This window comes from Fragaria vesca, linkage group LG3, assembly GCF_000184155.1.
Source record: "Fragaria vesca subsp. vesca linkage group LG3, FraVesHawaii_1.0, whole genome shotgun sequence".
Taxonomy (NCBI): Eukaryota; Viridiplantae; Streptophyta; class Magnoliopsida; order Rosales; family Rosaceae; genus Fragaria; species Fragaria vesca.
The window spans coordinates 27,614,323-27,642,226 of record NC_020493.1 but is presented as its reverse complement, the minus strand read 5'-3'; the positions used below and the strand labels follow the sequence as shown (position 1 = coordinate 27,642,226).

General features: G+C 39.1%; 5 protein-coding genes and 1 pseudogene across 5 annotated transcripts in view; 1 reads left to right on the top strand and 5 right to left on the bottom strand.

Annotated features, from left to right (window-relative positions):
* The first annotated feature begins 3,591 nt into the window (after window positions 1–3,591).
* LOC101305643 (histone H3.2-like) lies at window positions 3,592–4,148 on the top strand. Its single transcript, XM_004295173.1, has one exon. The coding sequence runs from the start codon at window positions 3,592–3,594 to the stop codon at window positions 4,000–4,002; it is 411 nt and encodes a 136-aa protein (XP_004295221.1). The 3' UTR covers window positions 4,003–4,148.
* Window positions 4,149–4,328: 180 nt separating this feature from the next.
* On the bottom strand, window positions 4,329–6,409 carry LOC101299285 (annotated as a pseudogene).
* Window positions 6,410–9,571: 3,162 nt separating this feature from the next.
* LOC101298989 (G-type lectin S-receptor-like serine/threonine-protein kinase RLK1-like) lies at window positions 9,572–11,992 on the bottom strand. The gene has a single exon (XM_004296292.1). The coding sequence runs from the start codon at window positions 11,990–11,992 to the stop codon at window positions 9,572–9,574; it is 2,421 nt and encodes an 806-aa protein (XP_004296340.1).
* Window positions 11,993–13,419: 1,427 nt separating this feature from the next.
* LOC101298697 (G-type lectin S-receptor-like serine/threonine-protein kinase RLK1-like) overlaps window positions 13,420–27,904 on the bottom strand; it is a 19,272-nt gene continuing 4,787 nt past the window's right edge. Inside the window, exons 2-3 of the mRNA XM_004296291.1 lie at window positions 18,700–18,844; window positions 13,420–15,696 (exon numbers count right to left, since the gene is read on the bottom strand). Of these exons, the coding sequence (XP_004296339.1) occupies window positions 13,420–15,696; window positions 18,700–18,844 (2,422 nt within the window). The remainder of the gene's footprint in view (window positions 15,697–18,699; window positions 18,845–27,904) is intronic.
* Window positions 20,846–22,561, bottom strand: LOC101305351. The gene is made up of 2 exons (XM_004295172.1): window positions 21,302–22,561; window positions 20,846–20,887 (listed from the first exon to the last, which is right to left on the bottom strand). Exons 1-2 carry the CDS (start codon window positions 22,537–22,539, stop codon window positions 20,869–20,871), a joined length of 1,257 nt encoding a protein of 418 aa, XP_004295220.1. The 5' UTR covers window positions 22,540–22,561; the 3' UTR covers window positions 20,846–20,868.
* Window positions 23,008–25,305, bottom strand: LOC101305053 (TMV resistance protein N-like). Its single transcript, XM_004295171.1, has 2 exons — window positions 24,470–25,305; window positions 23,008–24,387 (listed from the first exon to the last, which is right to left on the bottom strand). Exons 1-2 carry the CDS (start codon window positions 25,078–25,080, stop codon window positions 23,988–23,990), a joined length of 1,011 nt encoding a protein of 336 aa, XP_004295219.1. The 5' UTR covers window positions 25,081–25,305; the 3' UTR covers window positions 23,008–23,987.

Below are 27,904 nucleotides of genomic sequence, written 5' to 3'. Positions count from 1 at the left end.
AGAAAACTTATTAACTTAAGAAACAAAGAGCTAAGATCAAAACACTTAAATAAAAGCTTCAAATCACATTTAATTAATAAAAAATCAATTATTAAAATAGTCGGGACGGGACGGGCCTAAACGGGACTTGAATTATCCGTCCCATGTCCCGTCCCGTTGTATAAGGATGGGACGGGACGGGACGGGACGAGCCTAGCGTTTTGAGATTTAAATCCCGTCCCGTCCCGGAAAATTTCGGGACGAGACCAGTACGGGTTCAGGATTACGGGATTTTATGCCCACCCCTAAATTTTTTCATAATTATATAAAAATGAAAAATTTATTAAATAATTATATAAAAATAAAAATTATTAAATATTAAGGATTTCCTACATACCACTTAATGAAGTCCACATACAAAAGTAAAACATTTTTTCGTGAAAGTTCATTAACTCATCTTGTATAAATTTTAGAAGCACGATGAATATTAAAAAAAAGTGCTGCTTCCATTTAACTTAATTATATATAAAAAAATCATATTTTAAAGTTAATTTTCAATTCATATTTAAGTTAATTTTTTAAAATATATGTAAATGAATATTTAAGACTAATTAAGTTAATTTTTAGTAGGTTAGATACAAGTGTAATCTTTGTGAACCGACCATACAAATGAAGCAAATTTTCAAAAATATTGTGAAATATGATGTGATCGGTATAGCTAAATATGGTTAGGTTTAAAAATTCATGTATTTTTGGTAACGTTTAGGTTCCGATAAAAGTGGTTAACCCTATTTAAACTTATGTTTCCCTATGAGGAGTCCTATTGTCAGGAGGTAAACGTCCCAAAATTTTTACATATGTGGTTACATCTCATTCATGTGCGAATGTGTGTGTGGAAGAATCAACAAAACTAGGCCACTTAGGGATATGTAATAGCGTTTTCGTATGATATATGACGTTGATTTAGGGTTGATCGCGTTTGTCGAGACCCAAATATTATCGAAAATAAGTGAATTTTCTACCATATGTGTATTTTACTATGCTGATCATATCTTATTTGATGATATTTTTGGAAATTTTATTTTTATTTATTGGAATCATAACGTGCCTAATAAAGTAGTATAACTTTTTTTTTTTTTGGTCGAAAGTATAACTTGTTTTGTAAGTTATATGGAAGTGTACATATGTGTAAACCAACTATACAAATAAAACTAAATTTTTAAAAATCTTGTGAAATAAGATGTGATTGGTATAGTGAAATACGACTAAAGTTAAAAAATCAAATATTTCCGGTATCGTTTATGCCCCGATAAAAGCGAATTAGTAAAATGAACATTTTTTCGGGAAAGTTGATTAACTCATATTGAATAAATTTTAAAAATTTCAGGAGCATGATAAATATTAAAAGAATGTGTTGCTTCCCTTTACCTTAATTATAAATAAAAAACATTTTAATAGTATAAATATTAACTCCATTCCATTAATGTAGATAGATATTTAAGACTAATTAAGTTAATTTTTCAAAGTCAACGTGAAATTCATATTTCATATTTCATTAATTACATTTCTATTCATATTCGATGGTAATCAAGGCTAATAATCTCTAAAAATTTAAGAGATTTAAGTGATGTACATTTATGATGGAATTAATGTTTTAATTTAATAAATTATAATTAATAATTTTCTACTTAAGCGACTTGAGTTACCATTTTCATCGCATAGGACTAAATAATTAGGCAGTCAAACCTTTTCCGCCAAAATTTAGGAAATTTTCAAACTAAAAATTTTAAAAATTTCAAAGCCACATTTTATCTTTTTATAAACTCTCTGTCCCACTTCTCCCACTTTATCTTCTTCCATCTGTTCCTACTCCCTCGTTCTCTCCTCATCAGTTCTTCTTCCTCAGATCAAACCCAGCCATCAACCACCTCTCCTCTTCTTTTGCCTCACCATCATCCAGCCCTCACTCTCTTTCTCTCCACTAGATCCGGCCTCCTCCCTCTCCAATTCATTCCTGAATCCAACACCTTGCTCTGTCCAACTCCTTCACCTCGATGCCGCCGCCGCCTCCTAGAGTTGAACTCAGCCCACCCTTTCCAAGCCTCATATGTGAGGGGATGGAGGAGAGAGAGATCGAGTGAGGAGGAGGAGGAGTTTTTGGACGAGAGCAGTTTGTAGGCGAAGCAGGTAAGCTCGGGCCCGGCAATCATGGAGTGACCGGGGCCGGCAGCGACGTCATCGATGACGTCGCTGTGGTTGCGTTGTAGGATCGGGCGCGATAGCCATTGGTTGGAGGCTTGGGAGGCGGCGGTGGAGTCGGAGGCTGTGTGGAGGTTGAGGAAATTAGTACCTCCTCCACCGTCGTTGCTGGTGTCAGCGCCAGAGGTGGTTGTGGCGAACTGGGTGCGGAGGAGGGCACTGTTGAGCCAATTGGGAGCGGTTTGATAAGGGTTGTGAGGCTCCGTGGACTTGGAATTCAGGTCGGGTTGGTCGGACATGAAAGACTGGTTGTGTTGCTGCTGCTGAAGATGAATTGAAGAAGAAGAAGCTGTGAGGGGTCTCTGAAGTGATAAAAATTCGTCGTTTAAGTAGTTTAGTGATGAAACATAATTCGTCGCTTAAGAGGAATATAAACGACGAAAATTGTATTTTCGTCGCTTAGGTACCTATGCGACATCACCTATGGGACGACTCTTAAGCGACGAAACTATTTCGTCACATAAATTCTAACTTCTAGCAGTGACATTGGTTCCTATCTTCCATCATTTTATTTAAGCAGCTCCTTTCAGGGTTTTAGCTAGTTTTGTTTAGAGTTTAGCCTTTAATTTATTTCTGTGCATCACATAGTAGACATTGTAAGAGCATCTCCAACCCAATGGTCAAATTTTTTTGTCAAATTTGAATTTCACTGTTGACATGGATTTGACTATTCTGATAAATTTGTGCTCCAACCCAAATGTCAAATTTGAATATAATTATACTGTTTTTTATACTATTCAATCCTAATTATAATATTAAAAAATGTTATAATAAAGAAGGAGAGAGAAACAAACAATAAAGAAAGAAAGACAGTAGTCTTTGCCACCGTCAAATTTGACAGCTTGAGTCAGGATGTCATTTACACCTCAGCAAAGACAATTTGAGCAGTCAAATTGTAACCGTTGAGCCTCCATGTCGGAAATGACCAATTCCACTGGAGATGCTCTAAGGACGTAACGATCTTTTCGATCCCAAGATTATGAGAGACAAACAAAACAACTGAAAATTCATTTTGTGTTTTATCACAAAAACTTTTTGGGCCTGAAACAGATTCTAGGCCTCGTATAGAAAAGAACCCGGTTTATGAAAGCAACTCTATTGGCTAATTCTAGAGCACGCGGATCGCAATCCCTCTTAACCCTGTAAGAACACAATACGAACCAATCCGAACCGTCCAAACTAACACAATCCAAATCAACGCTCCATAATCACCCACCAAATATTTCAAATTTCAAATCTCCCGCTTCTCCCACCCCTATAAATACCGACCCAAAATCCAAAAATTGAAATTCAAATCCCTCACATTTCCCCCAAATCCCCAAAACCCTAACCCTAATTTCCATCTTCTTCTCCATGGCCCGTACCAAGCAGACTGCCCGCAAATCCACCGGAGGCAAGGCGCCGAGGAAGCAGCTGGCCACCAAGGCGGCCCGGAAGTCGGCTCCGGCGACCGGAGGAGTGAAGAAGCCTCATCGTTTCAGGCCGGGCACGGTGGCGCTGAGGGAGATCAGGAAGTACCAAAAGAGCACGGAGCTTCTGATCCGCAAGCTCCCGTTCCAGAGGCTTGTGAGGGAGATCGCTCAGGATTTCAAGACGGATCTCCGGTTCCAGAGCAGCGCCGTGGCGGCGCTTCAGGAGGCGGCGGAGGCGTACCTGGTGGGGCTTTTCGAGGACACGAATCTCTGCGCTATTCATGCCAAGAGGGTTACTATAATGCCCAAGGATATCCAGCTGGCTCGGAGAATCAGAGGCGAGAGGGCTTAGGAAAACCTAGATTGGTTCGATTCACTCTGCTTTGGTGTTTTGGGATTTGGTTTGGATTCGCAGTTTCGAAGATTCGTGAACTAGCGCTGGTTGTATATCCTGTTTTGATCGATTTTCAAGTTCTTAATGAAATGGTTTTTGTGGTGATGATGTTGCCCTCTACCTGTTTGTGAAAATGCCTCTTTCAGTTTACTTGAGTCTCCGTATGCATACCGAGCTGTAATCTCGACAAGAAATGAGTCTGTATTTGCAAGAAATGATTTATGTTGATTACGAAGCTCAGTTTTAGTATTGATTTTGAAGACAACAATTGCAAAATAATTGCACTAACTTAATTTGAAGTTGCCAGATGATGGATCTGGTGGAGCCGAGACTTCAATGATTCCTTCTAGCATTAGAGCGACGATCTTCATGCTAGGTCTTAGTGACGGATCCTCCTGGATGCACCACAGTGCGATCATTACAAACTTCTCCACATAAGTGATGTCATTGATCGCCTCCTGATCACTCTCTAGTAACAGATGCAGTTTCTTTTGCTTATAGCAATCATATGCCCAATCAGCTAGTATCATTTGATCTGCATCCTCTGCATGTTCTTCAAAATGCTTCCTGCATGAAATAATTTCTAGTAACAAAATGCCGTAGCTGTAAACATCCACCTTAACAGTGATAGGTATGCTTTTGAACCATTCAGTGGCCACATACCCTCTTGTTCCCCTTATTCCCGTTGTTGTTCGAGTCTGGTCTGTCCTCAAGAGCTTGGCTAATCCGAAATCAGATATTCTTGCTGTGAAGGAGTCATCTAGGAGAATGTTTTGAGGCTTAATGCCAGTGTATGATTTGGCTGCTGCACTCCTCATGCAAATAGACGAGCCCTTTAGCTACTCCTAATGCGATTTGGCTTCTGCTGTACCAGTTTGGCCTTGACTCTCCGAAAAGGTAGCTTGCTAGAGAGGCATTGCTCATAAACTCATATACAAGCAGCTGATTCTGTCCCTCATTGCAGAAGCCTAGTAGTTTGACCAAATTTCTGTGATTTGTTCTGCCAATTGCACTCACTTCAGCTTTGAATTCACACTCAGTTTCTCCAACCGTAGTGTTCAATCTTTTGACAGCAACACATTGCACATCATCAAATGCCAAAACTCCTTTGAATACTGTTGCAAAAGCACCGCGGCCTATTTCTTCCTTGAATCCGTTGGTTGCTTCATGTAACTGCTTATAAGTGAAACATTTCAGATTCACTTCTTCAAAGGATGGGCAAGACTGACTCACCTTTCTGTTTCTAGAATAAATACGAGAAACAACCATGTAGGTTATGAATGGTAAGAAAAAGCTAAGGAAACCAAACATACATAGGAGAACTGTTACAATGAGGATCAAAGCTGAATGGTTATGCTTCTCTTTTGTATTGGTGTCTCCAGGTCTCAAAGTAGAATTGTTTTTCTTTATTTTGATCAAAGCTTTCCCAACAACACTAGAATCCGTCCTCCCATTCAAAAGAGGGATTCTCTGCTTCCAACAGCCGTTGTTTTCGTAGTAGACAACATCACATAAACAATCACCAAGACAAGTCTGCCTGCACCATTCCTCAGTTACCGGTGTAAATTTCTGATAAATCGAATTAGGCCAATTTGTGCTTTGCATCTCTTCAAAACCAAATTGATTCATATCTAGTGAGGCTTCATCGTAACGTTGTGAAACAAAGGTCTGTTTGCATCCTTTGAGCATATCATTTGAATCAATAAAGGTATAGCCATGTGGGCACTCACAGATTGGTCCTTGATCATGTCTGCAAATGCTGTTGAACCCACAAGCACCAGCGCCAGTATATCCACGAATGCTCAGGCATATATTTGAAGGTATGAAAGACTGAGTGGACCAAGCCATAGGCCAGCTAAGACTTGAACCAGTGCTTTTAGGGTAAACATAGTGCCTCAAAACTCCATCATACTCAAGAGTTGCTCTGTGGTAGAAATCTTGCACTGATACTGTGTTAGGAAAAACCATGTTAAGTATGCTTCCATTCATGGATGTCAGGTAAATAGAACCAGACTGGTTGAAGATGACCAGAAATCCACGATTCCCAGTGGTTTGGGTGGACCAATAAGCAAAGTTTTCAGAATCCAGTGGGAAATATGTTGTAGAAAGCAAGAGATTTCCATCATATCCTAGCTTAAACAGGAATCTTCCCCTTGAGTGATTTGCTATCGACAAGCGAGCATGGAGTGTGCTGTTTTGATGTAGAATCTGTGTTGGCAGGATTGTATCAGTTGGTATATCAAAACTCTCCCACAAATTGATTGAATTGAGGTCTGCCAGTACAAAGTTTCCCGTGTCGAGCATGGCTGCATAAGTAACTCCTGTAGCAGAAGATTCAGCCATCACTTGTAAGTTCAACTTTGGATCCCTCCGCCACTAGATTGTTACCATTGGCTGACCAGACAATAGTTCTTTCTGTCACCTTATTGAACCAGATGGCTAATAGGAAGCTATCTTCTCCAATTTTACAAAAGCCAAAAGCAAATCACCAGATGGTGATGGCCAGGATGAGTTATCATTCAGTGCAGTAAGGGATGAGCCAATTGATATATGAGTTTGAGCAAAGATGGAACATGGTAGCAGTAGAAGGATATGAGGAAAACATAAAAGATAGAGTTGCTCAAAAGCCACGGAAGAAAAAAGCATGTTTCTTTTGCAATATATGACAACTTCTGCCTCTTGCTTATATCAATATTTCTCCTAGAGGAGCTTACATCTTGAAATGTTTTAGGTTATTGGTTATAAAACATTCAGACCTTCACATTATTAATTTAATTATCTAATTAGGGGAAGGAGTCATCGGCATCAGACAGTCGAGATAGAGTCAATTTGTCCAATATGTGCTTAATTAGAGATTTTTATAACTTCTGCAGAAGCTGATCACTACGAAACTTCTGTATATCTGTTTTACTAAATATTCGGAAGCAGGACTATGTCTTTCTGAAAATATATTTTTTCATAAGGTAGTCTCTAACATCAAGATCACTATATAGTGGAATCAGTCATTTGACTCATTTCCTACGTTTTAAAGCATTTGTCTATGATTGCTCTTATATATTAGACTTGTTCATGAAGTCCTGTTAGTTTGTTGGTCAGATCCATTAAGTTGAAACTTTTGGATTGATCCTAAGTGAAAAGCATACATGTTTTAAATAAACTCTATACTTGACTAGAAACTTAAACTAATCAGACAAGGATATTTCATTGACCAGTTAAATAGTCCAGTAAGCGATGAGCTAGGCCGGCCAAGTTGTTTTCAGATGAGGAAGTATGATATTGGAAGAAATGTTAGGAAATGTGTAGAGTTTGTTTTGGTCTGGAATGTGTAGACTTAATGTAGAGACATTATAGAGAATGCAGCAAGCCTCCTTCTTTTACATAAAGAATATGTAATTAGAAACTTACAATGACGACGGATTTGGTGGAACTGAGATAATCAGTAGTGGAATGCACCACAATGCACAGTCATCATGGACTTCTCAATCTTCTTGATCTCATCCTCGCCTTGTACTCAAGCATACAGTGCCCCAAGTCCCATAAATGATTTAGGACTCGCAACCAAAAGCTGCACTCAACAAATGCAAAGCAACCAAAATACAAGGTCATTAGATCATTGATTAGAAAACACAATCAAGATGAGCAAGAGGAGTATTGTGTAGTTCAGAAGGATCCTTTACCCAAATTAACCGAATCTCAATTTTGATATCGGCTAAAAGGGTCTTGAATTTGTTCTGGGTTTTTGAGACTGAGGCCAGAGTATGGTTTAACTATGGATTCAAGAGAGTGGTGGAGGGTGGTGGAATGGCGGTGACAGAGACCAGTGAAACAAGCTTTTTATTTATCTGGGGGTAAAAAGGAAAAATAGTAAAGAAAAATTTATTTCATGTGGGCTTGGCGGAAACAAACTGGGGTTAGGCGGAGCCCAGTGACGTGAGGCTAAGTGGGCTGTGGGTTCTGTCATTTTTGAAATAAAAAATAGAGCTGATTCAATTCGGCCCAGACATATATTTTTCTTTTACAAACTATACATCAGGGTCTTTTTAATGTGAATAGTGTAGTTTCAATTAATATCAGGGTCTTTTTTATGTGAATAGTTTAGTTTCAATTAATGGACTTGAGAATAAAGATTATTAACAATATATTTCTAGGACATTATGTGCATGTATAATCTCTCCACTCAATCTACTGATCTAGTGTGATGTTAACAAGCTTGATGACACAATCAAGTTTATTTTTTCGATTAAGAACATTACAAGAACAGTAGAACACACAACAAAAACAAAAGCAAGAAAACTAACAGCATGGCCCTAACTTTAGTTGAACATGGACAAACGTGGCCCGTGGATCATTATTGTATCAATACTATCCCAACTTAATCACCTAAGGTGTTAAGTTTTAATTATAAAAGGCCTTGGTACAATTAAGTGTGATTCATCCACTTATAAGTTGTATTTTATTTATTCATTTTCTGATGTGAGATATTTTCTCTCCAACAACTCTCAAAACAACAGAGAAGAAGGCCCAAAAAAGGAACAAAGACAACCCCCTAGGAAGGGGGAGCAGCCGCATCGAAGAGAAGGATACACATTAGTGATTTAGGGATGAGGTGGATTAGAAAACCAATCCGCAGTTGAGCCATAGTGGAAAATGATAGTAGTTGTAGAAGTAGTGAAAAGCACATAGAATGTGATAGTGCAAAAAGCCATGGTTTGAAGAATATTTCTCTAGTGTTTAAAAGAGTTAACTGCATGTAGTGAATCAAGTTAAATATGAAGATCAAATCCCTTCTATTTATTCATCCACAGTCCATTGAAATTGTCGATAAATTGTCACTTATGCAACTTCGTATATCTATAGGCTTTCATATCCTTCATTGCGGTATAAAATGAAAAGTAGAGTTCAGCAGCATTAAGCTAATTCTGCAGCAGAAGACGGCCAAAGCTACAGACAATATGTTCAACTAAAGTAGCAATCTGCATTTCCTACAAGTATATTTGTGCTCTTGTCTTGCTGCCCTACAGCGACATTAGCGCGCTAATATGTCAAACAAAATGATTTCTTCCCTTTCATGTACAGAAAACAATACTAAAGTTAGATAGCTAATTCAAATGACATCTCAAAAGGTTACATCTATATACACACAGTCACACACACATAACACACGCATATGTGTGTATCTACCCAAATACTATTGTTTACTGCTGCAACAGTATAGTTTCATAGAGAGATGCCTTGGTCTTTAGTTACTGTCTTAGAGAATAAACTGTAGTTTGTCACTGTAAGGCTTGTCTGATGCTATGAGCTTGTAGTACTGATGCAGTCATGATACTTCTAAGATGCCTAAACATGATAGTTGACATTTGAGTATGACTTGATGGATATGTGGAAGCATAAAAGTCTAAAACTGTCAGTGTCAACATTTTTCTGTCATCATCATCCAAAAAAGCACTACATGCTGCAACCAATGTTTATATGCATACAATAAAACACACAAAATTTGAATGACTAGAAATCATGATGACTGTGATCATTTGAATTGCATGAAACCAGAGGATGGATCTGGTGGGAGTGAGACTTCAACAGTTCCTTCAAGCAGGTGTATGACATTTTTCATGGTAGGTCTTAGGGACGGATCATCTTGAATGCACAAAAATGCAATCATCACATACTTTTCCATTGTCTTGATGTCATCTGTTGCCTTTTCATCATCAGTCTCCAATAACAGATGCAGTTTCTTCTGCCTATAGCAATCATATGCCCAGTCAGCTAGTATCATTTGGTCTTCATCTTCTGCCTCTTCGTCGAATTTCTTCCTGCAGCAAATGAGCTCTAATAACAAAATGCCATAGCTGTAAACATCCACCTTTGCTGTGATAGGCAAGTTCTTGAACCATTCAGGTGCTACATACCCTTTTGTGCCCCTTATTCTAGTACTCGTTCGCGTTTGGTCTGTTCTCAAAAGCTTTGCTACTCCAAAGTCGGCAATTCTTGCTGTGAAAGAGTCATCTATTAGAATGTTCTGAGGCTTAATGTCACAATGTATAATCTGGCTGCTACATTCTTCATGCAAATAAAACAGCCCTCTTGCAGTTCCCAAGGCAATGTGCCTTCTTAGATACCAGTTTGGCCTTGACTCTCCAAACAGAAAGCTTGCTAGAGAGCCATTGCTCATGAACTCATATACAAGAAGCCGGTGTTGCCCCTCATCACAAAATCCAAGTAGTTGGACTAGATTTCTGTGATTTGTTCTGCCAATTGAGCTTACTTCGCCTTTGAACTCCAAGTCATCTTCTCGTGCTATTGTGTTCAATCTTTTGACAGCAATGCATCTCCCATCATCAGATGCTAGAACTCCTTTAAAAACAGTTGAAAAAGCACCAGAACCGATTTCTTCCATAAATCCGTTAGTAGCTTCTTTTAGCTCCATGTAAGTGAAACATTTTAGATTGATGCCTTGAAGGACTGGACAGAGTTTGGTCAGCAGTGCTTTTCTATAATATATTCGAGAAATAACCAAAAAGGTTATTATGAACACACTCAGATGGGTTACTACTATTATGAGCACTGAACCAACAAGGATTAGAGATGACTTATCTTTCTTTTTTGGAACTGAGACTCCAGGGGATATTGTTGAATTAGCACTGTCCTTCCTTTTTTTGACATGCAATCTCCAACCAGCACTCTTGTCGAACTTGCCATTCATAAGGGGGAGCCCCTTTTTCCAACAAGTCTTGCTCTTTACGTAAAAAATGGCAACAGCACAGAAACAATCTTCTAGGCAGTTTTGCTTGCACCACTGCTCATCTTCCGCTGGTCGAATCTGATCATAGTCTCCAAGAGGCCAATCTGTGTTCGACATCACTTCAAATTCAAAAAGATCTGCTTCTGGTGAGGCTTGATCACAACTTTGGGGTATGAAGGCTGGCCTGCATCCTTTGCGCTCATCATTCGGATCAATATAGGTGTAATTGCTGGGGCAGTAGCACGTATTCAATCCTTTTTCATCATGTTTACACAAGCTGTTGAACCCACATACACCACCTCCTGCACTTGCTCCTGCAGTTGTTGAAATTGCTGTGCAGATATTTGGAGGTTCGTAAGCCAAAAAGTACCAACCCCTTTCAACATTTGAGTTGGTGCTTTTACGGTAGACATAGTGCTTCAAAACTCCATCAAACTCAAGAGTTGCTCTTTGGAAGAAATCTTCCATTGGTACTTTGTTGGTTGATATATTATGAAGCATGCTTCCATTCTTGTCTGTAAGATAAATATAGCCAGACTGGTTGAAGATTAACTGAAAGGCAGCACCACCCCCAGTTTCGATCACCCTGTAAGGAAAATTAGGGTAATCCGATGGGAAATGTGTTGTGTAAAACACAAGTTTATCAGAATTTAGTATAAGCTGAAATCTTCCCCTTGAGTAATTTGTTGGTGTAAGTTGTGCCTGGAGCATGCCACCTGTATTCAGAGTTTGTGTGGGTAAGATTGTATCGGTTGGTTGTTGAAAACTCTCCCACAAAATCTTCGAGTTTCGGTTAGCCAACACAAGATTTCCTGTGTCGAGCATGGCTGCATAGGCAACTCCAGTAGCAGTAGACCCATTAGCAATCAAATGCTGTTCGCCTGTTGCGATGTCATACACCAAAAACCTCCCATCTGGAGTGATTTCTACTTTTGACCCTTGTTGCACTAGATAATCACGAACTGACCAGACAATAGTCTTTTCAGGTATTTTGTTAAACCAGATGGCTAACATGAAGCCATCCAAACTGAGTTTTCGGAAACCAAAGGCAAATTCTCCAGATGGAGAGGGCCAAGAAGAGTTATCATCTATTGCAGTGAGGAATGACCCCAAAGTTATATTCTGGTAAGTATCAGCGACGGTGAAAAATGGCAGTAGTTGTAGGAGAAATAGAAAGCATAAAGAACTATGCATTTCAAAAGCCATGGTATGAAGGAAAATCTTCCTCAGGGCTTAGAGCGAGGGTTCATTCTGAAAAAGATATGAATATCATTTGCATTATATCAGCAAATTTTTAATCTTTTGTCCACTTTCTCTGAGTTAAACTATAAAATCATTGAATTAAATCCACATTCTATAAAGTTATCGACGATTTTGTTGCATTTTTCAGCTTCTTTTGTTTGTCATTTTGTATTTCCTGCGTATAGCTCCATGTTTCCTCTTATGTGCGTGTTTAAGTACTGAAAAAGAACTTGCATTCTTTCCCAGTTGCCGTCCAAAAGCCACATCAGTATGAAGGTCAAGCAAATGAGCTGTTCTCGCCTTGGTAAATGGCAATCACTTTTATAATGAGTTCATACAAAGTTAGGTATATACTGTCTAGGAGAATAAATCAATAATGTTGTAGCCCTGTAGGTAGATAGATATGGAGACTTGTTTGTATTTAATTTTGGATCATTTAATTGTTTTGTAGTGTTTAAAGTCTAATGATCACCCTCCTTATCTATTAGACTCTCTTAGTCTCTCATGACAAGGTCTCATATAAGGTCACATATTCCTAATGTGAGATTAATATCTCAACACGCCCCCGCACGTAGCAAAGTCCCATATAAGGTCATATATTCCCGATATAAGATTAATATCTCAACACGCTCCCGCACGTAGCGAATTTTCAAGCCTAATAGGTAGACAACTATTTGGGTGACGTGAAGTTTGTGTGGTCATTAGGCTTCACACATGGACGTGAGTAACCCGCTCTAATACCATGATAAAGTAGTATGTGATTCACATCCAAAACTAATTGGCTATGGGTGGAGTGACCCAAACCCTTATAAACCCACATGCAATGTCTTATATTCCCGATATGGGATTAATATCTCAACACATAGGAGGAACTCTCATATGTCTCTGTTGGCTTGTCTGATTCTACGTTTTTATATTTTCATAGTTTGATACCTTAATTGCCTAAAATAAATCCTTGATATGACCATTAAAGCTTCGAATTAGTTTATGCCTGTGTGGAACTGGAAGCATAACATGGGCTATAAACTCAACAAGTGGTCAAAAAGTATAAAAGAGAATGAGTACTCAATAATCCACAGACCACAGTAGAATTTCTTTCAGGGTTCTACATGCAAATGCTATGTTAGCAGCTTGTATGCTAATGATCTGAACCAAAAAATTTCATGAAGAGTGTACTTAGCCATGAAACCACTGAGATTTCCACAATATGTTGCTCCTGTGTAAGAATCTTTGTTTATTGAGCAGAAGACTTGTAGTAAATATCAGAAAAAAGAAGAAAAAATGTTCTCACTTTTTTTTTTCTTGGCTCTGTGGACTATCTGACTAACCAAGTTGGTGGTTTTGTGTCCTTCATATTAAAACAAAGACAGCTGAATTGTAATTGCAATTACTTAAATTGCATACAATGAGGATGGGTTTGGTGGGACAGTCACTTCGACTATTCCTTCAAGCATATGTGTGACAGTCCTCATGGTTGGTCTTATTGATGGATCCTCTTGAATGCACCAAAATGCTATCACCACATACTTCTCCACTGCTTCAATATCATCATTGGCTTCCTCATCATCATTCTGCAGTAACAGATGCAATTTCTGTTGCTTATAGCAGTTATATGCCCAATCAGCTAGTATCATTTGATCATCATCCTCTGCCTCTGCCTCGAAATTCTTCCTGCAGAAAATAATCTCTAATAGCAATACACCATAGCTGTAAACATCAGCTTTTACTGTGACAGGCAAACTCTTGTACCATTCTGGGGCGACATACCCTTTTGTACCCCTGATTCTAGTGGTTGTTCGAGTTTGGTCTATTTTCAAAAGCTTGGCTACTCCAAAGTCAGCAATTCTTGCTGTGTAAAAGTCATCTAGAAGAATGTTCTGAGGCTTAATGTCACAATGTATGATTTGGCTGCTGCACTCCTCATGCAAATATAGGAGCCCTCTTGCGGTTCCTAAGGCAATCGACCTTCTTTGATCCCAGTTTGGTTTTGCTTCTCCAAAGAGGATGCTTGATAGAGAGCCATTGCTCATGAACTCATACACAAGAATTCGGTGCTGCCCCTCGTTGCAGAATCCTTGTAATTTGACTAGATTTCTGTGATTTGTTCCACCAATTGCACTCACTTCAGCTTTGAATTCCCAGTCATTTTCTCTTACCACCGTGTCCAATCTTTTAACAGCAACTACCTTCCCTTTGTCAGATGTTAAAACTCCTTTGAAAACTGTGGCAAAAGCACCACGACCGAGTTCTTCCTTGAATCCATTTGTAGCTTGCTTGAGCTCCACGTAAGTGAAACATTTTAGATTATTGACTGGGTAAAGGTCACTTGCTTCTGCTTTCTTAGAGTAGATACGAGATACAACCAAGTAGGTGATCATAGCAACAACCAAATAGGTTATAATTAGTACGAGCGCTGCTCCAATGTGTGCCAAATTTGATGCATGTTTCATCTTTGCATCTGGGATTGCTGGTGGTCTCCAGGTAGAGTTGTGTATTCTTATTTTGACCAGAGATGTCCAACCAACACCGAGGTGCACCCTACCGTTAGAAAGAGGGATTCCCTTCTTCCAACAGTCGGATCTTGTTCCATCATAAATAGCAATGGCACAGAAACAATCACTTAGGCATATTTGCTTGCACCATTCTTCTGATACTGGCTGAAAATGCTCATAATCATTATTAGGCCAGTCTGTGTTTAGCATCGCTTGAAATCCAAACATGTCAGTTTCTGGTGAGGCTTCATCACAACTTTGGGGAAGAAACTCTTGCTTGCATCCTTTCCTCTCATCATTTGGATCAATGAATGTGTAACTCTTGGGGCACTCACAAGTAGTTGGTCCTTCCTCATCTTGTTTACATATGCTGTTGAAACCACACGGGCCACCACCTGTCTCTTCGGTTAGTTCTGAGCAGATATCTTCAGGCATGAAGAAGAAAGTGGACCAAACACTTGAGTCATTGTTCTTCTGGCAGATGTAGTGCCTAAAAACTCCATCATAGTCAAGAGTTGCTCTCTGGTAAAAATCCTGCGTCGAAACTGTCTTGCCTGACACTATACTACGCAAGGTTCCATTTCTGTCAGTAACATAAATAAAACCAGATTGGTTGAAGATTACCTGAAAGGCACTATCTGCATCTACAGGATCACCGCTTGGGATTGTCTTGTAAGGAAAATTAGTAGAATCCAAGGGAAAGTTTGTTGTATATAGAACAACATCTCCATTAGACTCTAGTTTTAACTGGAATCTTCCTTTGGAGTAGTTCGTAGCAGTATAGGGAGAAAACAAGACGCTACCTACACTTAGAGTCTGTGTAGGTAAGAATGTATCAGTTGGTTGATCAAAACTCTCCCACAAATTGTTTGACTCTTGGTTTGCCAGCACAAAATTTCCAGTGTCGAGCATGGCTGCATAGGCTGCTGCAGGACCTTGAGGCTGAAGGTCAGATAACAACTGTTGCTCTCCAGGTGGATCATTGAGCACTAACTGTCCCAATGTGGTGAGTTCTACTGTCGATCCTTCTTGTGCTAAGTTGTTTCCATTGGCTGACCACACAATCGTTTTTTCAGGTATTTTGTCAAACCAGATGGCTAATATGAAGCCGGTGCCAAGTTTCTGGAAACCAAAAGCAAATTCACCGGATGGCGAGGACCAAGTTGTGCTATTCTCCTGTGCAACAATGAATGATCCACACGATATATTATGGTAAGTTTGAGCAAGGGTGAGAAATGGTAGTAGTAGAAGTAGAAAGCATAAAGCACAAAATAGTTTGAAAGGCATTGTAAAGTAGTTTGGAAACAGAATATCAACGACATTTGAACTGTGTTATATATACCATTCTGGGAATCAACTCCAATTCATTGAAGTTATCGACCATCCTTCAGAGTCTCAGACTTTTTTGCAGCATCTTATTTATGTATTCTTTTCCATATCCTGTTCAGTGTTGACTTACAGTGTTCCAGAGAATATGTTCATCTGAAATAACAATGCAGGTTGTTTGGCAGTTTCTCTTTGTGCATATGCATACCAATATATAGTTGCTTTCTTCAGCCAAGATATCTAAAGCCAAACAGTTTGGCTTTACTGTTGTGCTAGGAGGTTAATTCGTCTCTTTAATTGGATCATTCCACAGGTCTTTTCATTGTTCACGGAGTCGGCTCAACTCTGTGAATAGTGGATACAACCTTCCCTCCATAACCAGATCATAATCATACTCATCATTAATTGGGGGTTTGTCATTTCTGATGGTTGATCATGAGTTCCCTAACATGTCAAAACCCCCATATCATGTCCCTCCCTCTCACACTGGCATAAACTCACCTCGAATTGAAAGCAACTTGAAATCTTACTAACTAGTTAAACTGAAAATAGCACCAGAGAGAATTCACCATGAGAGAATTCCTGATCAACCTAAATTGAAAATGGTATTATAGAGAATCAAAGATCTGCCATCCCGTGTGATCACCAAGAAATATGGTGGCAAACATCTTGACTAAGCATAATTTCGACAATGATTTTGTTAATAACCAAGGGAGCTAGTGATGCCTAGAAGGTTGTAACCTTCGGCTGAGTAAGAGCAACTTTAACAAACTCTTTATTTTAGCTTTTAGCTATTTTAGAGTGTGTTTAATTTTTTTTTTAATATTTTCGGAGCTCCAGCATACTAGCCAAAGTTTAGCTATTTTGCGAGCTAAATATAGAGAGAGAGATGACTCAGATGATGCTAGCTATAATTTAATATATTCCTTGTAAGATATTTTATGTGATAGATAAATATATTTAAACTATTTAATTTCTATTTAAAGAATAATGTTGATGTAATGCTAGCTAAAATAGAGAGTATTGATGCAGTCACATTTCTAAAGTGACTAGCCAAAATGACCTTTTAGCTAATTTGACTAAAATTTAACTTAAAAATGGCTAGCATTGCTAAATTGCTAAAGATGCTGATGCTCTAAGAGTTGTTTTTAATTTCTTTTTCTGGGTTTTAATATGCCTCCATGTAACCCAAATAAGTTCCTTCAATTTGAGTTACCAATGTGCAAGTTGAAGAGGACTCCAAGTTGGTTATTGATGTAACCAATGGCATTGCTAAATTGATAAAGCCGCTACATTGTAAACATTGGGTGCTCTCGGGGCATTTCTCTTTAATGATTGTTTTTTACTATCAAAAAAAAAGTTCCTTCAATTTCAACTAAAAATTTAAACCGACGGACACTTTCTGGTTTTGTATGTTACATTGTTAGAACAATATGAGTTGTATTGGTATTTAGGGGCAATTGCCAGCCAGAACTTTAACCACAACAATTGCCAAATCCAACTGTCCAGATTTGAATGCAATTAACTTGACCTAGCTACATCGGTTCCCGACTTCAAATATATCCCTCCTCTTACTCATTATTCTCCTGAGAGAAACACAATCATAGTGAAATCAAAGAGAGCACAAAAAGTCCGGTATATCACTAGTAGTATTTTTGATTAATCCCATAATTGATAACTCTATTTAGACACCAATTTCCAATATTCATATAATTCTTCTACATCACAATGGGATACAAATTGAGCATCTGAAAACGCAAAAAGAAGAAATTTTGTTTATGCCTAGAGAAAAGTAAGCAAGTCATTTCTAGTTGATCTAGGTTTAAAAGCTGAGGACATGCATTTGTCCCCTCTGCATCTCAGTGAAAACTCTTGCATCAACTTGTTTTATGAAGATTAAGTACAGAAAACTTCCTTGAATCCTTGAAATATTCATCAGTTATCATCATTGCAAGCTGGTTAAATAAAACTGATCAGTTCACTAACTTTATGATCCAAGTGGAACGACATTTTCATATCAAAAATTTAACAGGTGATATGAGAAAGCATCTAGATATCACCTTGAATTAGTTGAATAGAACAAAAGATATCGAGGTGAACAAAAAAAAAAAAAGGGAAACATGAAGATATCTTTAACACTTGATAAATGTCACTCCAACTTGGCTTCTTGATCTTCATCTAGCCCCCTACAATTAATAAAACGAGGTTCCTTTGTACCATTTTCACTAAAAAGGGGGGTGAGGGAGAAGATTCACTTGGTCATTAGAAAGAAAGTAAACCAGTAATTCAGGAGAGAAAGGGCATAAATTTCAACCAGATTCAATTGTCAGTACCTAACAAATTCATACGAAAGCGTACCTCCCTTATAAAAGAAGAAATGCATGTGATATGACCTCACAATTCTAAATCCAAAAATATCCAACATCTCATACCCAACATGATTATCCACTATCTTACAAGAAAATTAGAAGGCAGGCAATGACATCAAAAAACCCTACAAAGGTTTGCTAGATACTTAATTCGAGAATGAAAATCCATTGGTTAGGCATCCAACTAACCCAAGTAAGTCTTTGATGAACATAATGAAACAAGACTGCTTGACACACAAAAATGCGAATCTCAGAACATCCTGGCAGCATGAGAATCAAGAAGAATATTTAGAATTTGAGGGAAGTAGCTAGTGTTATACATCCATGGCCTCATTTGTCCCATTTGGATAAGACATCTCAAACGAAAGGAAAGCTTAAGTGGCACTTGCTCTTAGTTTACTTAATTCTTGTTGCATCACAATTTGTCGGGGGACAAAACAAACATAACAAACAGGCATCTCATTGCAACACAAATTCGAAGCACGAAAAGTGAGTAAAGTAAATCAACTTCTGGCAGCCAACCGCAACTGCCTTGAGTGATCGAAAGCATGGAAGTCATCAAAGCCGAAGCAGTGGCAGTGTGGTAAGGAAGCATTGTCTCCACACAGAAGGTCAGTTCAACAGGACACCTACAACAACAAACGGTTTATGTTTTTGGGTTTTGGCCCTATATGCCTTCACCTCATGCCTAACATCACTGCTCTTCTCCCCTTGCACACAAACTTCAACCTGCTCCTCCATGTACTTGGACATTCTGAGACCTTACAATCTTAGGGAGAACTTACAATCTCAAACAACTATGCGAATATGTAAATGCATATTATGAACGATCATATCAAAATCGAGGAATTTACATTAGGAATATCAATTACATCTGATTTTCCTTAGAGTAAATGACACTTTAGTACTAATTTTAAAGGTTTATTGCCCACCCCAATGAAAAACTTTTTCCTATGCCCATTTCAATTAAACTTAATAGAATTACTTTTTACCCATAACTTATCTATCTCTCTCCTCTCATTCCGGATCTCTCTTTCATTCCGGATCTCTCTTTCATTTCTCTCTCTCTCTCTCTNNNNCTCTCTCTCTCTCTCTCTCTCTACTCTCTTCTTCTCTCTCTCTCTCTCTCTCTCTCTCTCTCTCTCTCTCTCTCTCTCTCTCTCTCTCTCTCCCTCTTCTCCTCCTCACCATGGTCTTCTACATCATGCCCTCCCAGACTCCGATTCAGATTCACTCCTCCTCGGACTCCAAGACCTCTTACGCCGGCAGCTCCGGCAGCTGCGTCCACGTCTTCTGCTTCGACCACAACCTCAACCTCCTCCCCATCGGAAAAAATCTCGAGCTCTTCTTCCAGACCAAGCCCGGTCTCAGCTCCTAAGCCTCCAACCCTCGCAGCGCCGCCCTGTCGCTCTCAGATCTCCTCCACAAGGCCGAAGCCGCCGTTCCTAAGGACCTGCGTCCCTTCACCCTCGTCCGCGTCGGCGCAACCGCCGGCCTCCGGGCGTTAGGTGTTGATGCATCTAATCGCATTCTCCAGGCCGTTAGGGATTTGCTCAAGCAGTCAAGCTCCCTCAGCTCCCAACCTGATGCTGTTACTGTCATCAACGGAACTAAAGTTTATTGGAGGTAGTAAACTTTAGTTTTTCGAATCTAAATTGTTCTTCCTCTGTTTTAGTATGTATTATGGCCTTGAAAATACTGTTTTGCAAGTTTACTACCCCTAGTAAAAGTTTACTAGGGGTAGTAAATTTTATTTTTTGCATCTAAGTTGATTTTTCTCCGTTTTAATGTGTACTTATGGCCTTTGAGATATTGTTTTGCAAGCTTACTACCCCCAGTATAAGTTTACTGGGGGTAATAAACTTTATTTTTTCGCATCTAGGTTGTTTTTCCTCTGTTTTAGTGTGTATTATGGCATTGAAAATATTTTTTGCAAGTTTACTACCCCCAGTAAACTTTTATTAGGGGTAGAGCTACTGTTTTGCAAGTTTACTACCCACAGTAAAAGTTTACTAGAGGTAGTAAACTTCATTTTTTGCCGGTATGCTTCCGGCAAGATCCAGTGGGTTCTTGTGACATTTTTTTCAAAAAAATCCAGTGAGACTCCGGTGATTTTCCGATCACCATCAATTTTCCGGCGACCGGTGACCGGAATCCGGCGGCCAGTGGCCGGTGATGGGAATCAGCCAACCGGTGTTCGGCGATCGGAATCCGGTGACCGGCGCTGGTGTCCGGTGTGCTTCCGGGAAAGTCTTCTCTTCTTCTTTTTCTTTTTTTCTCTTTAAATAAATGTTAAGGGTAAAAAAGTCTTTTAAAATATCATTTTATTATATTTTAATAAAGATTTGGGTATTTGGGCTTAAAATAAGTACCTTGTATTCAAATAGGCTAATAAAAAAGATTATCATTGAAATGGGGTTTGACTTTTTCTATTTTGTGCAAATGGTCTTTTTCCCTTTTCCTTATTATCAAATCAACAATGGATACACATGCACGTCTGAAAGACACAAAACCAGGAAGAAGATACAAAGAGACAAAATGAAAATTTATTAATAAATTTATTATCCACAACAGAGTTAATACAAACTTCACAATCAAATACGGGATATTCTTCTAGGCCACGGAAGGTCTCTTTGCGTTTTATTGATTGCAATTAGTCTTTGCGTTTCCACCTATTAAAATCAATTCAAGATATATATTAGTATATAAGACGGAAATTCAATGCATATCCAAAGTCTCAAATTCTTGTTAACAAGACATCCTTCAATCTATTTGGAAAAGGAAACAATTAGCTGAAAGCAGAAATCTATAAGCAAAGGTAAACTAGCAAAGGCAGAGGAATTAACTGAATAAATTGCTTAATATAAGCGTGGTGCAAATCAGAAGAACCCTGTGCTCAAATTTTCTTCAAACCGTATCTAACTTTTTTTTCATTTAATTTGTAGTTTGTTAAGAAGAGATATTAAACGCATTTTGTGCTCAAAACATTAACATTTTGTATTTGATTACTGTTTATTGGTGAGCAATGGGACTGCCACATTAACTCATACGACAAATCAAGTAAAGTTTTTGACACACTAACATACCAGCTGAATTGGACTTGTTTCCTGCTGTGGAAGTCAGATGAAGAGGCTGAAAACTTGGGGCAGCTACTCACAAAGAACTCTTCCAATTCAGGACACACAATATCAAAAGTAGCACTTTCATAGTACAACATTGGAAGTCCCTCCAAATGTAATATCTTCAATTTTGGAAAGACGGTCTTCTTGTTGCTTGCTTCAACTATCCTTTCCAACAGTGGGGAATTCTCTAATTTTAAGGAATTCAGCTGGGAAAGACACTGAGCAACATCATAGGTGAAGAGACTTCCGTCTGACTTGCACCACTCTATGAACAAACTTTGAAGATTATGGAACATTGCACGTGGTAGTCGAGAAGGTCCATCACATATGCTAACTGTGGACAATGCTATCTTTCTCAATCCCAATTGTTCCGGTGGAAGACAGCCCTTCAGAGACACTTTCTCCAATGAAGGACACTCAATATCAAAAGTAGCACTTTCGTATAACATTGGAAGTTCCTTCAAATGTAATTGCTTCAATTTTGGAAGGACGGTCTTCTTGTTGCTTGCTTCAACTATCCTTTCCAACAAAAGGCATCCCTCTAATGCCAAGTATTTCAACTGAGAAAGACACTGAGCAACATCAGAGGTGAAGAGACTTCCCTGCAACTGTTTGCACCACTTAATGGACAAACTTTGAAGATTCTGGAGCATCGCACGCGGAGCAGGTCCATCACATATGCTTACTGTTGCTAGAGCAAACAATTCTATCTTTTTCAACTTTAATTGTTGCAACACAAGCAAGGCTTCACACCCAAATATATATTCACTCCTGTCCGTCCGACGAACAGTTAATTCTTCCAAATTTGGTAGTCTATGTAACAATGTTGATGGTAAAAGTATATTCCACCAGTTGTAACAATATTCTACCTTCAGTACCTTCAACTTGAATAGAGACCCAGGTGGTAGAAATTGAACGGCACACAACTCTGCACAATCTAGTTTATCCAGATGAAACTCTTCCAAATTCTCGAACACAGGCTTTCTTGGAACCCATGTTATTGCAGGATCCGCCTCCGTGACGTCTCGACTCCTGGGACCCACTATATGCAGATGCTTCAGTCCCTGTAACCTCCCATGCTCAGATTCCACAAATATGTCGATTAACCTTTGGCACCAAGAGTGGCGAAGCGTCTCTGCTTTCTTCATTATCTCGTCGCGAAACCACTCCGGGAAGTGACTGATCATGACACGCGAGCGCATTGAGATATGACGATGTCGATCATGTAACTTCATCTTGTATGGCTCGTAGAAACCACCAATACATACATCAAACTCAACCAAATTCATTTTCAACTCAACATATTTAGGGATATAGTCATCACCCTTGATAGTAACCTCCAAAACTCTTAATTTTGACAAGCTAGTTACCTCGTCAAAGCTAGCATTAGTAAAGGTATCATTGACTTCTCCTTCTTCTCCCTCAGCGTTAGGCTCCAAGCGCTCCCACGCCCAAAATCCTTGCATGTACAGTTCTTCTAAATCATGCAACTTTGATATCAGTTTGGAGGGAATTCTAAAAATATGTTTACCAGTAATATCCAACATCCTCAGATTGGTCAAACCTCCTATTTCTACTGACAACTCATACAGACGTGAATTTCTCATACTCAGCATCTCAAGCTTTTTAAGTTTTCCCAGTATGGAAGTGTCAAATCTTAGACAGTCACAATCATCTAAATACAAAGCTGTGAGGTTGGTTAGGAGACCGAATGATTTGGGCAGTAATGAAAGGCTAGTCAAGCTAAGATCTAATACCCTTAATTCATTTGGACATTGGAAGAATGTTTCTGGTATATTTTCTAAAGAGAAATTACAGTTTAGTAACAAAATCTGGAGTTTTGGACATACCAGATTTTTGGGAAGCTTGCTAATAAAATTCCTCATTAGCGAGATTGCAAAGTAGCCTTTATGTAATTTACGTGGCCAATCCTCTAAACGACAGCCGGCTTTCACAAAAAACTCATCTTCAGATTGCACAATTTGAATGGCTGCATCCCGGACAACATCATGCATCCTTACACATCCATCTTCTTCACTATCCAAAAGCAAGCAAGAATATTTAAGATGCTTGACAACGGAATCAGCTTGCTCTCTTGCCTCCAGGAGTGTTTCGGCATCTCGAAACAATCTTGTCCTGATCGCGTACCTGAACAAGTCTTTTGTTAGGATGTCAAAGTCTTCTGGGAATAAGCAACAAAGTAAGAAGTATGACTTGTAGTCCTCATTTTTCAAGTAATCATAGCTTAATTTTATGCATTTTGTTGCTTCTCCATAATCGTCAGGGTTGGCAGTTTGCGACTTCTTTAGCTGAAGAGCTGCTCTCTTCCATTCCAGCAAGTCTTTATCTCCGAGCGCCCTTGCAACTGTGACCAATGCAATCGGTAGACCTCTACATTCTCCAGAAACCTTCTTTGCCACACCGTCGAAAGTGGACGACTCAAAAGACCTTCCTGCTTTACTCACAAACAAGGCCCAAGAATCTTGTTCTGAGAGAATGTTGAGTGTGATCTTTCTTTGGCACTCCATGGCATGACAAACATTCCTTATCCTTGTGGTCAGTACGACTTTGGAATTGCAATTTTGAAGTTCCTTGTTGCTTGGAATTCCTATTCTTGATAAGTCCGTTCTCTCCCAAATGTCGTCCAAGATTATAAGTATTTTTCCCTTTTCTTTATCTCCTTTTTCAATCTAGCTGCTCTTCCGGTTTCTGTCTCCTTAGGTAATTCGAAGCCCAGCTGCTCTGCCAATGTATCTTGAAGTTTTTTGAAATCGGGATTCTGGGACACGACACTTTTTGTCACATAATAGAAAATCCCACCTTTTCGGGCTTGTGCACCAACATGTTCCACTAAGGTTGTCTTGCCAACGCCTCCCATGCCGTAGACACCAATGGCAGTGACCTTGTTGTCTTTAAAGGCATCCCAAACCTCATCCATGGCTACTCTTGTTGCTTCAAATGCTTGGAAATCTCCAGTGGACTCAATTGCATCAGGTACAATTTTACTGCTGAGAAGTTCCAGAATGGCTTCGGTAAGTGCTCTCTCAGTTCTACAAGGATTAATTACGGATTAAAATTTAGAAATAATCTTTGGGTAAAATATATATCTGAAATTAAAGGGGCAATGCTTACTTATGATCAGTTGTATTCCACCCAGAGATATTGGCTACTTTGTTTAACGCAGCTTTCCACTCCTTCACCTTCTCTGGTCTGTGTCTCCCAGATTTTACATGCTTAGAGAAAGCTTCTTTGAAACTTCCCTTCTTATGATATCGAACATCAGTAGGATCAACATTATAAAAAAGTGGTAAAATTCTGTTGTCTTCCATGGACAGACAAATCTCTCTAAGTTCCTCCAAACACCAAGTAGAAAAAGCATAATTTTGCGAGAGAACAACAATTGCAAACCTTGATTCTTTGATTGCTGCTATGAGAGTGGGAGAAATAGCATCCCCTACTTCAAGATCCCTATCATCCATGAATGTTTTAATTCCTCTCGTATTAAGTCGATCGTATATGTCGAATGTAATCCCCTTGCGAGTGTCAGGACCCCTGAAACTCAAAAACACATCATACTTGCATTCAAGTACTGCTGACGATGAAGAAGGAAGAGATGCAGAGGCATCCATGTCAACCAATACTTGATTCTCCTGCGAATTTTCGACCATGTAACTGAACCGACGCTTCACTTGATCCCATAGCCTGGTAAGAATGGCAATGCAACCGATCCTCGCCTCCGCCATGGTTTGGAATTCTGGACGACTCCAAAAGGAAAGATCTACATGGATCTTATAATTACTAACAAGATGGATCTGAAGGAGGAAGAGATGCACTCATGCACAAGCTGTTTGGGAGCTGAAGGCCATTGGAAAACCACCATCAAAACAAGAGGCAACCAAGAACAGGAAAGAATAGTAAAAGCAGGTAAGATGGTACTGCAAGAGCCAAATGGGAAAAAACCCACCAAGGAGATAGGGATAGAGGTTCGAGACTTGGAGGTACTTGTGGGAAATAATCAAATAATCGATGAAAGAGAGTTTCAGACCTTTGCAGATTCTATACAAAGAGCATCTTGGATTTGGTCCTACTAATAGTAATATATCTCCACTAGCTGCTAGACTAACAATTCTTTAGGCAAAGCTTCAGCTCAAAGACAAAATGTTAAGTAAGCAGTAGCAGGTTTAATGTGAGGGAGGCTTGTAGTGTGTCTAATAGTAATGCACAGCATTATACTACAATTTTCAATTTCCATTACCAATGCTTATCACCATTGCACCATTCATGTATTCTAACAGTCAAAGCAAACTACGGTAGAAACCAACTAACTACAATAAAAATATCTATATTACCTCTCTTCATCTCCGTCAGGTTGTGCTTTCAGGTCGACGGTTCGTCGATTGGGTTGAAGAGGCTCGAGTCTCTGGTGTACCCACTCTCATTTCAAGCTCTGTGTGCTCAAGGTAAAAAAAGGTCAACCTTTTTGTTTACCTTTAAACAAAGAAGGTCAAGAACATCAGGAATGGATGGATTCGACAATGAATCATCGAGATTGCTAAGATAAGAAGAACACCAGATTCGTTCTTGGGGAGTTTTTGGATTTGTTGAGATGTAGATCATCTACAGTAGATGGACGAAGGTGTGAGATTAGTTGGTGAAAGTCTGAAAGCAAGAATTCTTCGTGGTGTTTTAATTATGGAGAAGATTTGTGAAAAGATAGAAAACCCAGATTCTAGAGTCTGGAGATTGAAGAAGAACCAGGAAACCTATAAAACCTATGAACCAAGATTTACCTTGATTGATTTTTATTCATCTTTTGTGTTTTTACAGTGATTATGTGTTTTTTTTTTTTTCTTGTTTTCATGCTACTAACAGGGGTTAGTGTCATGTACAAGGTTAGATCAAATGGATGGCTGAAATTAAATATTCCTATTAGGTTCACTGGCACCGTAATTGGTTTGGACTTTGATGTAAAGTCCTAAACTACATACACTGGATATTACTGAGTTAATGTATAAAATAACCATGCATGTCTACATTCTTGACCCCAAAAAAAAAAAACATGCATGTCTACTAGCTACTAAAGCTCCACAAGAGTAGATAGCGGTGGTGATAACCGATTGCGGTGGTCTGACGGTTGAGGCGGCATACCAGTGGTGGTGGTGCAAGGGCAGAGTTGGCTGGGCCAGTGGGGTGTGGTTCAGGCTTGGTTTCATACTCCAGCCCAACTCCGGCCCTGAGTGTCAACGAAAATTATAGAGCGCACCCGGGTGCGCGGCGCACCCGACATCTCCACCGTCCGTTTGAGCACGTGGACTTCGGCCGTTAGTTGGGCGTTTAAGGTCTGTTGGGTAGGCGAGTGATGGGGCTAGGGTAAGTAAGTGGATGTGATCGCTCCTCAGAAACTCAACTTTATGGTTTCGCCCATCATCGACGACGGAAGCGATCGTCTTCTTCTATGGAAGAGAGCCACATCGCAACCTCTTATTTCGTCGTGCTTAGATTGCAGAAGACGGCCCGTTGTGTTCCAATTCCGGAAGACGAAGATATGACTCTGTAGCCTTCGACTGGAATCTCAAGGACCGAAACCTGAACGTGAGGAGATCGGCGTCTGAAAGGGTTAGGATCAGGCTTTGATGAAATTAAGGGTCAGCATACTTTCTTCGATGTGTAGTTGTGCACTACTTATTAACTTCTCATTCGTTTGATTTGCTTTAAGATTATTTTTACTGGTCTTTAAATCTAGGGATGCTATTTCATGTACAGTTCATTTCTCTGCATTTGGAGTTTGCTTTGAATATTGAGTGGTAACTGATGATGGATCCTGGTTCAAATTTTATCATTTCATCCATTAACGCTGAAGCTAAAGCCTCCCTGTTTAAAAGGAATAGTTTCCATAAGGGTCCAGTTATTTGCACAGAAATTTTGTTCGATTAAATTGGAATGAGCCCAGAAATCAAGAATGAAATTTAGCATAGCTTTTTCTTCATTTTGTTTTGCAAGTATTCATTGTCCAATATTATCTACTTTTAGTTGTGTTCTTTCTTTTAGGTGTTGGTGTTGGAGTTTTTTGCTAACTAATGTCAGACTTTTCAGTCATGAAAGTTTTGGTTCTGCAGTTTGTCATATCAATTCTTTGACGTATATGGTTTCGATTTACTAAGTTGCGGTTTTGATGGCATGTAGGCTAATACAAAGGTGCTTCAAGAAGAAGTGAGGCTTTTAGAAAACCTTTCTCATCCGAAAATTGTTGTGAGTGAGAATTTCTTGCATCTATTCTAATTTCAATGACTTGAAGTGTTCCACATTTTTGACCCTATACTTGGTTGGTTTTGGTTTCTTAGAGATGTTTGGGAACCGTGAGGGAGGATGAAACTTTGACTATGCTGTTGGAATATGTACCTGGTGGATCCATCAATCACTATTGGAGAAATTTTGGATCTTTCTCTGTTCCTGTAAGCTTTTTGTCTACTAATTATAGTAGTCGTAGGTGTGTTCTGAATGCAAATGTTATAGAAAATCAGATATGGTCTGGTAGTCCCTTGTTTGTGTTGGTTATGTTCTTAGTGC